This window comes from Dipteris shenzhenensis, chromosome 12 (genome assembly GCF_047967505.1).
Source record: "Dipteris shenzhenensis isolate YYH24624 ecotype China chromosome 12, Dip_SZ_1.0, whole genome shotgun sequence".
NCBI lineage: Eukaryota > Viridiplantae > Streptophyta > Polypodiopsida > Gleicheniales > Dipteridaceae > Dipteris > Dipteris shenzhenensis.
The window spans coordinates 52995003-53013270 of record NC_141607.1 but is presented as its reverse complement, the minus strand read 5'-3'; the positions used below and the strand labels follow the sequence as shown (position 1 = coordinate 53013270).

At 43.8% G+C, this 18268-nt stretch overlaps 1 protein-coding gene across 3 annotated transcripts; it reads right to left on the bottom strand.

The window, feature by feature from the left end:
- Positions 1-14338: 14338 nt before the first annotated feature.
- On the bottom strand, positions 14339-15618 carry LOC147896385 (protein BOLA2-like). Of its 3 annotated transcripts, XM_087382960.1 has the most exons (4): positions 15319-15493; positions 14797-14819; positions 14500-14709; positions 14339-14432 (listed from the first exon to the last, which is right to left on the bottom strand). In XM_087382960.1, exons 1-3 carry the CDS (start codon positions 15376-15378, stop codon positions 14526-14528), a joined length of 267 nt encoding a protein of 88 aa, XP_087239086.1. In that variant the 5' UTR covers positions 15379-15493; the 3' UTR covers positions 14339-14432; positions 14500-14525. The 3 variants fall into 3 exon arrangements, with proteins under 3 accessions (XP_087239086.1, XP_087239085.1, XP_087239084.1); XM_087382959.1 differs by lacking the exon at positions 14797-14819 and having other exon boundaries at positions 14505-14709; positions 15319-15618; XM_087382958.1 differs by lacking the exon at positions 14797-14819 and having other exon boundaries at positions 15319-15601.
- Positions 15619-18268: the final 2650 nt, after the last annotated feature.

Below are 18268 nucleotides of genomic sequence, written 5' to 3'. Positions count from 1 at the left end.
TAAAAATGAGAGCGGAAGCACTGTCTCTCTAGTCTAGCCAATGAAGCATATCCTCTACTTAGGTGCGCCTGCATCGCAGGTCAAATGGTGAAGGTGGGTCCGAAAAAAGACGACCCCCAGATAAGTGTATGATGAAAGTACCTCAACAAGGGACCCATCAAATATGAAGTGCTCATCACGCATGATGACTCGAGATGTATTGAAGATCATAACCTTGGTTTTACCCAAGTTGACCTTCAAATCATGAGACTCACAAAAGAGCTATAGTGCATCCAGGTGTCTTTGGAGCCCCTATGCTGAGGAAGACAAGAGAGCCACATCATCTACATAAAGTAATATCTAGATCAGCGTGCCCGCGACAGAGCAACCTACCCCACCTTGTGCCTGTATCACTGTCTTGAGCTTGTCGATGTAGAGGCCAAACGAGGTAGGTGATAATGGGCACCCTTGGTGGTAATGGGCACCCTTGTTTGACCCCGATAGTGCTCATGATCTCGTCTGTCCGTCTAGATCGTGTCCGGACTCTGCCTGAAACTTGCTCATAAAGTGTCATGATAGCCCAAATGATCTCCTGGTCGTAACCCAGATCTTGTAGGCGTCGTATGAGGCGAGCTCTCGGAACAGTGTCAAATGCCTTGCGAAAATCCACAAAGCAATAGTAAACCCTCTGCTTCCGTGCCCTCGCCTCCTCGATGATACATCTGAGTGCGAGAATGTGGTCCGTGGTCCCATGATCCCACCTGAAACCGGCCTGTCTTGCTGCTCTGAGTCCTCGACACTCCGTAAATTTGTTGTCCTTAGAATCAAGTACTGATGCATAAATCTTGGACATGACATGTCCAATCATAATGGTCCTGTAGTTCTCTGGGTTCATGGGATCCCCTGCCTTGTGGATGGCTAAGATCAGGGCTAGGAGGACAATCCCATATGCAATGAACTCAAGGTGCATGGAAATCCCAAGCAAACGGCTTCATTAAATAGCTTGGCTAAGATCGGGGCTAGGAGGTTAATCCCATATCCATAGTCCCTCATGATCCTTCACTCGGCCATTATGAAGTTTCATTATGGCATCCTTTACCCCCCCTAGTGAAGAGGGTGCAAGATGTGGGGTGTGGCATATGTGATAGGTTAGGGGTTGGCTGATTTGCGATATCATAGAGCATGCGTGCATAATCAGACCACACCTGAGTGTTAGTGAGTGGTGGGGGGGACCATCCCTCTAGAAATCTCCGCTAGAAGTCCTTAGAGTTGTTACTGAACAGAATGTTCAGTAGCTCCTCATTCTGACACATGAAGTCAAGTTTCTTCCTACGTACCAGACACAGTGGTACTCGCGTAGCATCTTTGGTTCACTCGGAAGGCTATTTTTTGTTTCGAATTTGAACTGACGGTGTAAATCCTTACACTCATCATCATATCAATTATTACAGGGTATGGTCCCAAGAGGTGGTGGGCGGGTGGTGTGGGGAAAGGTGTGAAGAGCGGCATCATGTAGTGAGCGAGTGACTAGGGCAACACGGTCTTCTAGTAAGGGTATAAAGTCAATGTATGCAAGAAGTATGTACAGACGACCAGACTAGGTATGTGAGTGATCATGAACAAAGCGTATATCATGGTAAGTGGAGTAAGAGCTCAACGGGGTAGAAAGTGCTATGCAGCGGGGGGTAGAAATGCTAAAGAAAAGATAGGTATGGTTAGCCCCTGGAGGGAGAGGTGCTACGGTAAAGTCAGTGATGTGAGAGGTGAAGGCAGGGGATCCCATGATGTAGTCCAAAACAGTGAAGCCTCCCCCACATGGAAAGCAAGTGAAGCCACTTGATGCGGGCCATCTGTCAAGATCATTATAGATAATGAGATCAGGCATCCTGCTGAGGTCTAATAGGGCCTTCTCATAGGATGTGAATGGTCCTCATCTGTCAGCTGAAACCTGTAGCATACTTGCCTCCTCAAGGTCAGTGTCTAGCAGTAGAGTGGAATCATCCTTGAAGTCGAGGAGTGGTGCTTGACGAGCGCCTGTTCTCGCATTGAAGTCCCCAACTAGGAGGACTTCCCCGTGGCTAGAGAAGTCAATGATGGATTGATAAAGGGCAGCAAATGGGAATGTCTCATCCTCCCCTCGAATATCTCTGGCAAAGCGAAGGTCTCGGGGGAAAAGTAGCAAACTGCGATAAACAAATCTCGGCTATCCAGGTGTTGGATCGGAATCCAGAGAAACCTAGACTGTGGATCTCTTTGCTCCATTGAGATGGTCCCCAAAAGTGCAGATCTGTAAAGGACTGTGACTCCTGATCCTCGAACCCCTCGTGTATCCCTCGTCTCATCTCTGTACGCAGACTCCCATGTATACCCACTGATTGTTGGTAGTGGGCGCTCTGGACTCTGATGTGTCTCTGTGTAAAAAACTATGTCGTGACCTGTATAGGATTTTGAGAAGTTCCCTTGTTCTAACCATAAGGTACCATTATAGTTCCAGATGGTACAAGATAGGGTCTCGGATGTCTGGGTCTCATAAACCCCGCCCCCTATGCGAGAGGAGAGGTGGGTGCCTGACGAGGGCCTATAAGGAGTCGTCCATCTCGTAGTACTGCCCACTTTCCCTCTTTGCGAGCTTGATCCCGCTGCTGCAACAGGAAATGTCTCTCCTCAATTTGTAGTGGAGTGAGGTCCTCATCCATGGAGATCGCTAGCTGGTCTTGTAAGGCTAACCTACGACGTAAAGTCGAAAGTCATGCCTAGTCATCATGGAACCGGATGATAAGGGACTGCTCTCGGTTGGGGTCCCTCCCAATCCGCCATGCTCTCTCAATCTTGTGCTCAGTCGCCCCTAGTGTAGTGGTCACAAAGGCCTGCGCGTCTGCCATTGGGGAAGCCTCAGTGCGGAGAATCCCACGTACTCTGATGTTGAGAGCCTTGCTGGCTCTCTACTGCTGCTCTAGGAGGGTAGCCAAAATGGTTACCCTTGCAGGTTCTCGTTTGGCTATGCCGACCCATATGGACGTGTCCTCAATGGCAGATTGCATGCTCACAATCTGTGCCTCAACAACTGGGGTGCTCCCTGGGACTGTACATACAGTAGTGACCTCCTGTCGGAGCTGTGAGATCTCCTGTCTGAGCCTCTGAATAAGATCAGCCTAGACTCAGATATAGCCTGAGACTGCTCCTGTTTGTATGAGTCGTGCCTGCTCCTGGGTGAAGCTTGTTTGCTCCTGTGCGAAGCATGACAACTCCCTCTCGCGAGAGCCCTCTCATGCTCTCAGATGCTTTGGACCTCCATCAGCAAATACTCCCAAGCCTCTGATGGGTTAGCTCATTCATGCTCTAACAGAAACTGATAGGACTATGGCCTGAATGTGTGAGGAAGAGATTGGAGGCTGGGTGATGTCTAGGTAAGGTGGGTGCGGTATGGGGATGATGAGGCAATCCCAGCAAGGTGAGGGAGTGTGGGCTGACTGAGAGGCAGAGGGGAGAGAAAGGTTGAGTACTGGAACAGTGTATGACCCCTCCAAAGTAGGTGTCATAGTCGGAGAGAGAACTATAGCCAGAGAAGAAGGGAGAGATGGAAGAGATGGTGTTAGTGACAACCCTCTATCCTAGGGGAGGGTGGGGCAATCGATGTCATGGGTAGCAGTATATCAGAGCTAGTAGCTATAACAGTAGAGGCTATGGGTGGAAGTGGAGCTGAAAGTGGAGTTGGAACTTGAACTAGAACTGGAGAGAGAGAGAGAGAGAGAGAGAGAGAGAGAGAGAGAGAGAGAGAGAGAGAGAGAGAGAGAGAGAGAGAGAGAGAGAGAGAGAGAGAGAGATTAATGTCTAGGTTTATGAGACAAATAAAAACATGATTGGCTACATTCTGGATAACCAGAGAATAGAGTTATTATAGGGCATACCTACATTCTAATACTATCATAAGGTGGCCTTTATAAGACCAGTATAAGATTTAGAGTCTTTGGGTTTAGATTTGAAATCTTTAATTAGAACTTTCCTGTCTCGCTAAACCGCCCATTTGCTTGCTTTGCGGGTTTCCTTTATTTGGTAAATTCACTATTTCTTTGTTTTAGCTGGGTCGAAGTGAGCTTCTCTGATATCCAAATCTTTGTGCCCCTCAACTTATGTGTTTATCTCAGGATCTTAACTCTTGCTGCCCTCCCTCTGAAGTAGATTTGTTCTTGAGTAATAGTTTGATAGATATTGCTTAAATCATTCTCGTCCCATTCAACTAGTGGTATTTCCTTCTTAAGACATATGATTATATCGTCTATGTCTTTCCCTTCATGATCATGAAGGCATCCATCTTTTAAACCCCTAATGTGTAGGATCATTCTATTATTCATATGAGATTCTTCCTCTTTCATTTCCTTGTAAAGATCAACTTTGTTCAATTTGCTATTCATATCATCAATCATCTCTTGGTTCATAGGTTTCACTCAAGTGGTGACCAATATCCTGCGCTTTAGAAACTAGTTGCGGTGTTCGTGGAGATGCGTTACATTTTTGTGTTACCTTATGGACGACTACTTGCTTTCCATTACCCTCGATATCATGAACTCTCCTTTGTAGAGCTGCAAGCCAAAGTTGGAGCTCTCGAAATTCAAGCTCTATATGATGGATTCACTCATGTGGATTTGAAATGGTCTTCATTTGGTGATATGTCTTTGCACTAAGGGGCGGGGAAAAAGATGCAATAGTTGAGTAAGAAATCTTGCTAGTTGAGGTTGAGGTAGCAGACGATGTTATCTTGGTTGGCTCCATGCTGGCTTGCATAAATCTGCTTACCCCCATGTTGGCCTAAGATGACCCTTTGTTTGAAATGCGTCTTCCACTAGGGAGTGGGTGTCGATAGTGCTGCAATGGCAGAATGTGAGGGCTTGCTAATTGGAGTTGAAGTAACAAATGACTTTAGGCTTGGGAAGCTTCATATTTGTTTGTATAATTATGAGTACCTCGATGTTATAACTAACCCCCAAGTTGGGCCAAGGGGTTTAGACCAACCCGGGGTATGGATTGCAACTTTAGGAAATTTGAGCTTTGTAGAGCTAAAACAAAAAAAAGCTCGTGGACTACGATCTGGAATTGCGGTGCTTCAAACTCAACTAGAGGAAATCAATTTTGTCACGTTGCTACCTGTGCTTGCTAGAGCTTACTATGGGTGCTTTTGTTTTTGGCTAGCAACTTGTTTTGTTGTTGCTAGCAACTTTTTGTGATGTTGCTACTAGTTGGCACCATTGGGAGGGAGGTGTTGTTGGTTAAGTGCGGGAAGGGTCTAGGGTGAGATGCTAAGGGCTAAGAGAGAGGCGACTAAGGGGAGATGGTTGAGAGATAGATAGATAGATAGAGAGAGAGAGAGAGAGAGAGAGAGAGAGAGAGAGAGAGAGAGAGAGAGAGAGAGAGAGAGAGAGAGAGAGAGAGAGAGAGAGGCCTCTAGGTAGAGACAGTGGTAACACCCTTGGATCTCATAATAGGTTGGTCAAACACAAAGAAAATGCTCCTCTGTCTAAACTGCCACTAGCGTACATAGCGTGTAGACTCGTTTCTCTCTTTGGGTATACCTATAGCTCTCCCTGACTCAATCCTCAATTGATGGGATGAAACCCGTATCTGACCATTGGCAATCCTAAGTGCATAGGAGACTCCTCTGTCCTCAAGATACTCTGGTCTGATGATGAATACCTCCTCTGATACTCTCAAGAAGTGGTAATGGTAGAAATGGGTCTTGGTGGAGAGCTCTTTCTCCCCCCTAGGTCCGAGATGTATGAAGCTAGAGAGGAGGTCTAACTGTATGATATGGTGGATCTCATCTCATGGGATCAACTCAGGAGGCATGTCCATCCTGTACTGAAAAGGGGGAAGCCTATACAATGCCTAGTAAGCCATGCATATATGCATGCATAATATGTGTCATCCCTGCTCTCTAGTAGTCGTCTGGATGACTCCTGGGCCAGCCTCAGAAGTCTCTAGTGAGGTAAGTCCCAGACTCTGTGGATGAAATTCATGGTTTGAAAGATGGCATCAACTTGGAGAAGTGTCATGGCAAACTGTGCCTGCACTATCTCATGGGGGACTGAGGGCTTACATCGAATCATCTTGGACCCCATCATCACCTATAGTCACTAAAAACTCCTCCAATCTGTCCTCGTAAGATCGCATCGCCAGAAGGGTGTTGCATACATAGTAGTCGATTATACTAGTGTGTCAAAAAGCCAACCCTTCAAAGGTGGATCTTGGAAGTGCGCCTGGAAGCACTGTCGCTCTAATTGTGCCAAAGCACTACGTCCCCGTGTGAGCCGTGCTTGGGTTGCATGGGTCATTATGAAAATGGGTCTTATGGAGACTACTCCCAAATATGTGGAGGACTACACTATCCACTAGCTCGCCATGATATGTGAAGCTAAAGTCAGCGAAGCACTGCTCATGAGAGAGAGAGAGAGAGAGAGAGAGAGAGAGAGAGAGAGAGAGAGAGAGAGATCTATTAATGTGAGAGTCTATAAGACAAAGTACAACATAAAAAAATTGATTGGCTACATCTGGATAACCAAAGAATAGCGTTATTATAGGGCATAGCTGCACTCTAATACTATCATAAGATGGCCTTTCTAAGATTAGTATGAATGAGAATCTTTGGGTATAGATTTGAAATCCCTAATTAGGGCTTGCCCGTCTCGCTAAACCGCCCCATTTGCCTGCTTTGCATCCTGTATTTGGTAAATTTACTATTTCTTTGTTTGAGGTGGGTCAGAGTGAGCTCCTCAGATATCCAAATCTTTGTGCCCCTCAGCTTATGTTTTTATCTCACGATATTAACTCTTGTCGCCCTCCATCTTAAGTAGACTTGTTCTTGAGTGACAGTTTGATAGATTTTGCTTATATCAGTCTCGTCCCCTTCAACTAGTGGTATTTCCTTCTTAAGACATATGATTATATTGTCTATGTCTTTCTCTTCATGATCATGAAGGCATCCATCTTTTAAACCCCCAATGCATAGGATCATTTTATTATTCATATGAGATTCTTCCTCTTTTTCTGTGTAAAGATCAACTTTGTTCACTTTGCTATTCACATCAACAATCATCTCTTGCTTCATAGTTTTCACTAAGTGGTAAGCAATGTCATGCACTTTAAAAACTAGTTGTGGTGTGGATGGAGATACGTTACATTTTTGTGTTACCTTATGGATGACTACTTGCTTTCCATTACCCTCCATATCATGAACTCTCCTTTCTAGAGCTGCAAGCCGAAGAAGCTGGAGCTCTCGAAATTCAAGCTCTAGATGATAGATACGCTCATGTGGATTTGAAATGATCTTCATTTGGTGATATTTCTTTGTGCCAAGGGTCGGGGAAAAGACTGCAATAGTTGAGTAAGAAATCTTGCTTACTGAGGTTGAGGTAGCAAACGACGTTATCATGGTAGGCTCCATGCTAGCCTCCTGCATAAATCCGCTTATGCCAATGCTGGTGCTAACCTCCAAAGTTGGGCCAAGGATTCAAAAAGTCATCCAAATTTAAAGGGTAGTATTTATTCATTCTTTAGACGATCTGGAGACCAGTACTTTGTTATGCTTTTTCTCCATTCATCTGCACAAGCTTTTGTCTCTAGTTCCTACATAATCCTCAAAATTCTGGTTTCTCAAAACCATTCTTTAGCATCTGCTCATTTAATACTTCTCTAAATTGCACTTGTGCATTTGAGTTCTATACTTTAAACTCACATGTTGCTATTACCAAGACGTCAGGCACATATGGGTCATAGACATGATGTGGAGCCATAGTAGCCCAGCCTATAACACCTTGTATGTGATCTAAATGCACCCACATATCTCCAAAATTTTCTTGAGGGCTCATCCTATTGAGGACAACTTGTATTCCAGAAGCATGGCCAATTGTGAACATTTTAAACTTATGAGACTCATTCTTATCTCGAAGCTAGCCACAAAATAATATGCTTTGCAAGAAAGGATAAGTATATCTTTGCTTTAATGATAGAATTGCATTACGACCACCATTGCCTATGGAAGATTCTTTCTTGCACACGGATCTTTGAAGATGCCTATGGTGGTACAATGGAGAGTGTTTCAAGCACTTTACTAAATCTTAAATCCTTCAATTATAAGCAACATATCCATCAATATGTCTCTTGTCACTAACATCTCAATATCGCATGCATTAAGATCATGCTCTACTTGTTTGCTTTTCAATCTAGAGATCCCTAACTCCACAAGGTGGTCATGCATACCCATGTGGATTACACATCTGTAATTTCATTATGGTCATGGGGCAAGCAATAGTAAACAAGTGCACTACATGATAGTCGACTTTTCTTGATTGGCTTTGCTCTTTACCTTTCTTATCTCCTCATCCATTTGACCAAGTGCACTCTACTGTTGGTGGGTTGTCAATGGCCTGAGGCAATAGTGGAGAGTTGTATTCAAATTATGTTTAGCATGGCTCTAGAGATCACCTTTGAATAGGAGGCTTCTCCTTCATGCAGTTGCTCTATTACTGCCTAAACTTGATATACTTTGTGGTTCCTTAAGTATCTAGAAAGAAATGCCTTGTTTTATTCATAACTTAGTGAAATTCTTTTGGCACAATTAGAACCTGAAATCCAACATGATTGCTAACCTATGCATGGGAGGATTCCCTAAAGAGGTCTCGTTTCTTCCATGGATGCTCTAAGAAAGTAGCCTCCAAAGTGCCTCAAGAGACTTTGAGCACGTTCTCAACCATCTTATTATCGATATGGATTGTACTATCCCCACAGAGAAATTATAATTCTCGTAGAGATTTCATAAAGATATTAAGGACACATTCAATTATATATTTCCTGTTCAAAGGCTCGCAATATTCTCTCCCTCTGATTCTCTCACTCACATCCACAGCCATCACTTGTATATTGAGTGCAGCATTTCTCAATTAGTGTTGAGCAGAGGAGAGAGCGAGTCATCCTATTCTCCCGCTACATTGGTATCAAAGCTTCAATTTTCTTTCCTAAGATCAGGAGGGTTAGTTTAGGGACAACCCCCACTATTCATGGTCCAATCAAGATCCGGTAAGGACACCATGAACACAAGTGAGTAGTCCAAAATAGGAGGGGAGGAGGGATCAAATTCCAACCCTGCAATGTTTGCCATGACAGCCATGTTGCAAGCTATGATGCAAATGTAACAACGCTCCGAGGCTCTCTTCACCCACATGACCTAGCTTCAAGAAATGCGAGAAGATCATGAGCAGGCCGCTAGAGAACGTTAAAATTAGCTCAGGAAGCAAAAGAAGAATGCGATCAAGAGGCTCGAGAAGCCGAGAGGGCAACTCAAAAGGCAAAAGAAGAACACAATTAGGAGGCTCGGGAAGCCAAGGAACTTCGGGACCACAAGGCTCAGAGGCCAAGGAGCTCCGAGAACAGACCAATTGAGAGGAGAAGGAAGAATGGAACCGACAGCTCCTCATTTCTCTACTCCGACCAACCCGAGGGGGAGAGACTTCCACCTCCAATCAAGCTTTCCTGTCAGAGGAAGCTCAACATCACAAGGTACGTTGGTAAGCAAGAACCCTGAGTGTTGACTTCATGGCTCAATTAGCTCGAAGGTTATTTTTCATGAATGACAAGTGGTACATCATAGCACCCATGCACCTTACAAGCAAGGCGATCACCTAGTGGCTCAAGTGGCATAAAGACCACTATGATGCATACGAGGAAATACCTCTTTACAACTAGATGAAATTTGTTTGATCACGATTCCTACCCCCTAATACTTGGACAAGCTCCAGAGCCAATTGTACGAGCTACGCCAAGGGGACTCGAGTCAATGAATCATTATGCTGATAAATTCACTCGAATGTTCATACATTTACAACTAGAGGACAATGAGAAGCTCAACAAATTGCTCCATCGACTACGTACAGACATCCAGTGTTATCTCAGAAGTTTCAAGCCATGGGATTATGAGTGTGCATACGAGCTTGCTCAGAACTTTGAGCTCATGCACAAGGATCAAAAATCCAAGCAAGTCAACAGTAAGAAGTTCCAAGATTCCACGCCAGGGTGATGGTGGGAATGGGCAACAGAAGAAGAGCTGGATGGCAAATGACAGCAACAAATATGGCGAGTACTTGGATGCAGTGACATGAGCACTTTATGCCAAAGAGAACCGATGCTTCCATTGTCATGTGCCGAGCCATATTAAGGAAGATTGCCCACATTACTAAAAGCTTCTAGCTAAAGGAACCACATCAACTGGTTCAATCAGCAAGCACGTACAATTGATGCCACATCATCACAAGTCAAAACACAGGTCAAAAGCCAATGAGTCAATGCATTGACTTTTGGGATCAACATTCACTTTTGACCAACCTAGTGAATGGTTGACGTTAAAAAGTCGACCAAGGTCAACGGTCGACATTGACCATGTTGGCCAGCCTGCCCTACAACCTATAAAAGGGCAATCTTTGGCCCATTCATTCCATCGAGTGTTGGGCCTTTAGTGCTTAGCAAAGGCAATCACAAGCTCCAATAGTAGACCAACAAGGCAGCTCTTGGCCTACAAGGATCATCGTGTCGATTCTAGTACAATTTTGTAGTGAGGGTTTTATCCCTTAATTGTAGCGGGAGATAGACTGCCTAACTCTATCTCCTACTCAGCACTAACTGAATTGATAGAAATGATCCACTCAATACACAAGTGATGCTGTGGATGTGAGTGAGAGAATCAAAGGGAGGAATATAGCAGACCCTCCAAAGAGGAAATATATAACTGAATGTATGAATGCCCAAAGGGAGGAATACAATTGTATGATCCTCTCCCACCCTTCCGCCTTTAGTGGTTTTGCAGCTCGTCATATCCAACACATCTTGGGGCCTAAGTTCCACTTTAACTTGCTTGCAACCTTGTGGCTCTTCATATGTACCTTCCATATGAGGTAATTGCTCCCATTCAACTTCTCCTTGTGAAAGAAGCTATAGTGTGAAGCCATCAGGTCAAGCATCCTGCAACCTTACTTGACAATTGGCACACCTGTCTAAATCCAAATCACCTTCCTTCAGGCAAATTGCTTCGTCCTCCAAATGTCAGAGTCAATCTCTAGATCCTTTATCTCAATTGGAGTCACCTACTTGCAAGAAAATGCCTTCGTCCTCAGGCTGAGATCTTGTAGTCAATCCTTCCAGCTAAGGTCAATCCTTCAGGCTCTGATACCGTGTTAGTAATGATAAGGACTTGCTTCTCAGCCAAGCCCTAACCAAAGCCGAAGATTATGATGCCCTAACCAAAGCCGAAGATTATGATACCCACTGATACACTATGCTTAATATCTGCCCACATTTGTGCACAAGTATTGCTCAGAACACACACAGGTATGGAGAGTTACAAAATGTAGACAACCAAAAGAATGCATATAAGCTGCTCCACAATGGACAGATATTAAGTGCAAGCAGATGCCCTCACAGCACCTCACCCCTCTCAGGCTAAGATCTCATAGTCGATCCTTCCAGCTAAGATCTTGTAATCAATCCTTCAGGTTCTGATACCATGTTAGTAAATGATAAGGACTTGCTTCTCAGCCAAGCCCTAACCAGAGCGGAAGATTATGATACCCACTGATACACTATGCTTAATATCTTGCCCACATTTGTGCACAAGTATTGCTCAGAACACACACAGGTATGGAGAGTTACAAAATGTAGACAACCAAAAGAATGCATATAAGCTGCTCCACGATGGACAGATATTAAGTACAAGCAGATGCCCTCAAAGCACCTCACACCTATAGCCTCGGGGCTCATCAGATCTATGCCAAAAGTGGGCAGATCTTGCCGTGATGAATGCTCCATTTCCTGCATGTGATCAGGCTTTTGCTAACGTGGATAAACTATAGGGACTTGTTTCTCAGTGAAGGCCTAACGACAGTGGAAGATTATGACACCATGGATCATAAAATGCTTCAGAATCTACTCCACATGTGCAACAAGTATTGCTCATAACGCACAATCATGAAGAGATTTACAGCAATGCAGAGAATTAAAAGAATCTGAATAAGCTGCTCCAAATGGACAAAGGCCACTTACAAAACAGATGCTCACACCTAAGCCCGGGGGGCTGATCAGGTTTATGTCCAAAGGGGCAGGTCTTGCTGTCCTACATACTGGCTACTCTCCTCCTGCCGTGTCGCTTTTGGAAGGCTCTCACTGGCTGCTGGGAGACTGCTCGATTGTACATTTTCCTCCGTGGGACCTTTATATAGGGAGGGCCGAATGCCCTCCTCCCTCCTGTTTAGGCCAGCTGCAGGTCTGTGGAGGGCTGAGCAAACTGGCTGACCTAACTTGACCTAACTTGACAGGGTACCAACCTTGCTGACCAGATCTGGCCAACCAGGGTTGGCAGCCTTTAAAACCCTTCATTCCTCTCCTCCACTCAGAGTAATTACCCTCATTCTCATCTCTTCTGATGTTGACAGTTATATCCTTAGGTTTAATGACTGAGCAACTCTGGCTATCTATCACTGCTAGTCTGCTTCCTTAGTTTTTAAGTTTGCTGATCATCTCTTAATGTTGATGTTAGCACGGTGACTAGTGTGTTTTCCTTCACCTCAGGGATGCTTGTTACAAATCTCACGAACAGCTTCTCCTTCTATGGTTTTGACTCTTCTATCTTGGACTGGTACTCCTCCTTTTGATCAGCTTTCTTTGGTCTGCAAGCGTGTGGAAGATGTTCATGAAAAACACTTTTTCTTCTTCTTGTTTTCATTGATAGAAGAGTGGGAACAATCTAGCAAGATATTGTGTTTACAGGCTGGCCAAGTGGCCACTCTCCAGGAGGAAATCTGCAACTATAATCTGCACGTAGGCTTATAACTAATGACAATTGTGACTTTCAAATGGCAAAACGACCTGTATGTTGGGATAGATAGGGCAATTCCCCACTCGTGAGACCCCACAGAAGCAGGATGACACCTGCATTGGCAAGAGAAAACTGCCACATGGGCAGAAACAAAGTATGCTAGTACACAGGGCTGATTGGGAGGCAGCATCATGGCTTCATGAAGGCGTAATGATAGCATGCTATGTGGGCACATCATGACAGGCTGCATGCATATGTACATTCTAATACACATATGCATGCATTCAAAGGTCTGTTGTACTGAGATTCTGTCAAAGCTATGGAGACAGAAACCATACTTGGTCATGTGAAGGCTCACAATTGGGAAGTTTGAGAATTAAAAAGAAGTCTTCAATTTAGTCACACAGATCTCTAATCTAAAATGTTTGGAAAAGCTTCCTGATAGAGCAGAGACACAATTAACATTGGCACGTGTCATTATGATACTAGCTACCATGACATTTCTACTCACTTTATCAGCATCCAGTTGTTGATGCAGAGCCACATTGCACATTCTAACACGCATAAGCGTACATACAATAAAGACACTATCACAATGAAGGCTCGCTGCTCACTATTAGCTAGCACGAGTCTCTGAATATTCCCAAAGTGAACAATACCTCAAACTGCTGTTTCAAACCTAAGCACCGTAGAGGTTTCAAACCAACAATGTTTAAAAACCAGCGACTTGATTCTCTGGCCCCCCCCCCCCCCCCAAAAAAAAAAAAAAAAAAATCCTGATTGATAGGCATAAGTACCATGAAATATAAAAATAATAATTCAATATTAGCTAGCACGAGCCCCCCGAACAACAGGAAAACATACACATGCACGTGAGCATACAATTATAGGAAGGTATACGTGTAAAGTCTCTTCTGATAAAAAATTATCACACATGCACTCATGCGCACAAGAACACCCTAGAATACAATTTATAGAAAGGTGTCAATACAAAGTGTCTTTGAATCAGAAACAGTCGGGATCTCCACATTCATATGACTTTGTAAGACTAGGATATATCCAATCGTACAAATTCAGATTTTTGTTGTTCTAAAGTCCAAATTCTACAATGAAAATAGAAGAGAAATGAAAGAGAAGAACAATGAGCTAACAACTTGTTTTTTGAAAAACAAAAGGTAGACATAACTAGCAAGTGAAGCAATGCTTCTGTTGTCATCAATGCCCAAGCATATAAGCAACTATACTGTCTCTTGGGCAAACCCAGTGCTTACTAAAATACATCAATAAACAAAAGGAAAAGATAACAAGAAATAAAAAAGAAAGGAAGAATATGACCAAGCAAACAAATCAAGAAACAAAAGAGACCAAAACACAGGAATAAAATCTCTCTCTCTCTCTCTCTCTCAAATGAAGTTGGTGAAGTTGCTTAATAAAAGGTAGCTAATGCGGCACTCACACCAAAATAGAAAGAATATCAGTAAATCTATTAAAAAATGACACATGTGAGATCATGACCATCTATTCACCTCCATACGTCTTTTGTTCTTCAGGAACTCAATAGAGTATCAAAATCATCTCTGCTGAGCAGGCCAAGGACAGCTACCTAAAAACAGCACAAGGGTAGCTTCACCTTTGAAAAGGCAAACTTAAGGATCAAGGAGGACACCAACCAGACCAGTCATAAGTCCAATTCTGATCACTTGGGTTTTTCAGCTTCCTGCTCCTGCCACTGCTGTGGTGTCAATGCTTTCGTCACTGAGAGTGCATGAATCTCTTTCATTTCTTCAGCAAGAGCTGTGTTCACCAGCCGATGTCGCTCAAGAAGCCTCTTGTTTTCAAAGGCAGCTGAAACAATCTCAACAGCAAAGCTTGCACCGCAACTGAAGAGAAGACGAACAATATTAATGCAGGCGCTTCCGTGATTGACCTTAAGCAATTTCAAAACTGCCATGCAAAGAAGTACTCACCCACCAGATGTGTCGAAGACATTCTATTACACCAATTACCAACGTACGACCAGGAAAAACAAAGATTCAAATTTAAGTCAGTCCACAGATTCTATACCAGCGAAACTCCTGAAAAGACAGTATGAACTTGAACACTAGATGATAAGCGCAAATCAATTCTAATTGAAAAACACAATCCAACGAACGAACAAGGCTGCAACCATTGGCGCAAATCATACAGCTTGATACTTGCAGTTTCCACACTTAAATTTTGTGACGATCGAAACATACACCCAGCGAGCTTAACCTTAGTGCCCAACATCAACCATGGCATTTTTGTTTTTAAAAGATACCGTCATCTTCACTGAAGAGAAAAGATCAAATGGTAAACACAAACAAATACACAATAATGGCAAACGCATAAAACAAACTGATGCGCCGAAAATGGGAACGCCGGGATCTGCCTGGATGCAGAATGAGGCGCGAGAAGAGGGAAAAGCATGATTTTTAGGGCACAGATTCAATGGAGGAAGGGGAGCTTACCAGGTGAATGGGGTTAAGCTTGTTGAGGGCAGCCTCCACAATTTTCTTGGAAACCCCCATTTCTGCTGCTGCTCCTCTCTTGTGCTATGGCGATAAATGTTCATACCACACTCCTAAAATAGTCCCATCACAAGTCATCCCATCAAGGTCGTCGGTGGGCTGCTCAGATCCAATCTAAGCCGTCCGACCGATCGCTCACGATAGGCAACCTACCCGCACACTGCTAAGAGTGTTGACTAGCCCACCGCCCACACACCATGCACGGGCATGATTCCTCGCCTGTCTCCAGCCCACTGTCGATGGGTGAGCATCAACGGCTCTAGTCTGTAAACACCTTAACTTAACTACATTTGCGGCGGCAGGCAACCTTACAATCACGGAGCACGTAACTAACAACTCGAAATTGAACCTGAATCCTAGTATTTTATCAAAATTTTAAGGAAACTTGCGGTGGACATGAGATGCGACACAAGGTCTGCTAGGACCTGATCCTCCCTGCAAATGTCAGGGGTGGTGATTTATTATTGATGTGGCCATATTGTTTGTGAGTTGAAGCCCAACAAATACATGAATAAGGCGATGCTCATAAGAGCTCACACTTGATCCTCAATTCAGTCTATACAATATTGTCACATGGACTACAACCATATGAATAAAGGTGTCGTAATCCTTGGATCTTGCATCCATCTTGGATTTCCTTGCTCCCTTGCATCGATAACATGCATTAAAAGAGCGGAACGTTGTGAGAATTCAGATTAAACAAGCAATTTTGAATGGACGAGCAATTGAAAATATTTATATGGTAATATATAATATCTAATTATTATAATTATGCATGGTGTGGGCGGGGAGGCGGCATGCTTCCTTCCCCAAAGAGTTATAATCTGAGGGAATGAGCCCTTCCCTAGGTGTCGAGATAACGCTAAGAATATTAGTGCCAAGATAGGTCTCGCGAATGGATAAGATACTGGCATATTACCTGAATGTCAATAGTTGTAATCGTAGTCGAACGTCGGTAAAATCACCACGAGTGACTCTGCGAATACTTTCTTTGTTTTAGCTTTTGCTTCAAACAAACTGGAACCATCAAGGTAAGAAAGCAGCTTGGGGCCAGCTCTCTCCATAAGAGCATGAAGGGGTACAAGGCTAAAGGAAATAATACTTACGAGGTCCTAGTTATTGGCACGATTGAACCTTGTCCCATTTCCTACATTCCCTTCCTTTTCCCCCCATCCTCTTTCCCTTTTCCCATACTCTATGTATTTTCCTCTGTCTATAACGACACTAAAAAAAAAACTCTTAATGAGGTGAGGTCTTGGACCGTTATAGTTTCCTCTAACATTGACGATCATATCCGTCGTGAAATGTTGACCTTGTGGACATTCCACACCTTCCTTAATGCCGAATTCCAAGTCATCTTTTGGATCTTGTGCGCCTAGCATCTTGACTAATCTTCCAAGTGCAAAACCACGACCCCTACCAGCCAACTTAGTTGCTATGGTTCTACCATCCACATACTCGATCTTTAAGCCCCTTTGCTTGGTCATAATTTCTTCGTGCAGGAAGCCCACTCTTGGAATTGTTTGGGTGTAGTAGTGAATTAATTAGCGATAGTTTCCCGCCCCCTATAGACTTATGATGTCCCATCTACTTTGCTCAGCAATCTTAAGAACGCTTCTGACATGGTATCAGCCAATCCTTTACATGTAGCCTCTGCCAGCCATTCTTTACCGCGTTCAGGAACTTCTAGTCTCTAGATCCTTCCCCAAAAATCTTCAGAGCTGTTGACTCGTCATTTTGTTGTGGGAAAACCTGTCTCTACCTCCAAAGCAGTCTCTCGTGTCTTCACAACTTCTTTCGTGCAGGGGCCACTCTGGACGTCATGGGGAGCTACACGGTCATGGGGAGCTACACGGTCCACCAGATTGTTGGCAATGCCGTCCTTGTGATTGTGCTGGTTGAAGTAGGCAATGTAAAGAGATCATATCCAATCATGCTTGTTTACGATAGACGTGGGAGTCAATCCTTTAGGGACAGAAAGGCCTCTCGTGCCTTCTGTTATATTTATTTCTTATCTAACATGGCAGTAAAGCTCGTGACTAAGGCCCTTTCTACAGCATTGAGGAGGCAACTGACGAAGGGAAAAGAGGACCTTGCAATGCAGACTTTGTTTACTCCATGCTGATCTATCACCTGCTTGATTTCATGCAGCGCAATAGAATACTAGGGTGTGGTAGAAGGGTGGATTGAAGACATCATCTTGGATGAAGTCACCCCGTTGTACCCTGCAAGCAAGCATAATGCAACCCTCAGGGAGTACCACTGCTCCAGATGGCTCTTTGCACCATTTGAAGGTTGCTCCCACCACATGGTGTTCATATGCTAAGTTGGCTTACTACCAATGATTTGAACAAACCAAAGCATACACATCCGTGCAATGAGGTGCAATTCTAAGATTTTGAGCTTCGATTAGACTTGCACACAATGTGATTTCTGAAGCCACAAAATTTGCATCCTTGCATTGAGGCTCTGGGAGCAACTTCGATTCCCAAAACATGTGGCGATGCAAATAGATATAAGGAGTTAATCTTGTGCTAAGTTTGATGAAATCAAAGTGTTGCAAGGGAAGAAGATGAAATCGGATGGATGGCAAACCTACTGAGCTAGCTATGCTTTGCGAGATTCTTTAGTTTCTTAGCCCAATGCTAATTTTTTCTCTGTCACACCTTTAGTTTGTGTGGAGTGATTTCAATACTTTTCTTTCGTCTAAAGCTTCGCCTTAAGACAACACACAACAAATTAGATGAACTTAACAAAGACAAAACACGAAACACACAACACACCCACACAATGGCCCAAAGCCAGCGCGGCTAGAGAAGGTGCATCATTGCCTAGAGCTCCATTGCTACTTCAATTTCTGCATCAGCTGAATATCACGAAAGGAGCCATG

Bases quoted from the DNA above. Each gene is read 5' to 3' on its own strand.
- LOC147896385 (XM_087382959.1), bottom strand. From the start codon at position 15,422: ATGAACATTTATCGCCATAGCACAAGAGAGGAGCAGCAGCAGAAATGG. The intron at 14,710-15,318 runs GTAAGCTCCCCT...TCTTCTCTTCAG, and splicing joins AGCTTAACCCCATTCACCTG to TTGCGGTGCAAGCTTTGCTG.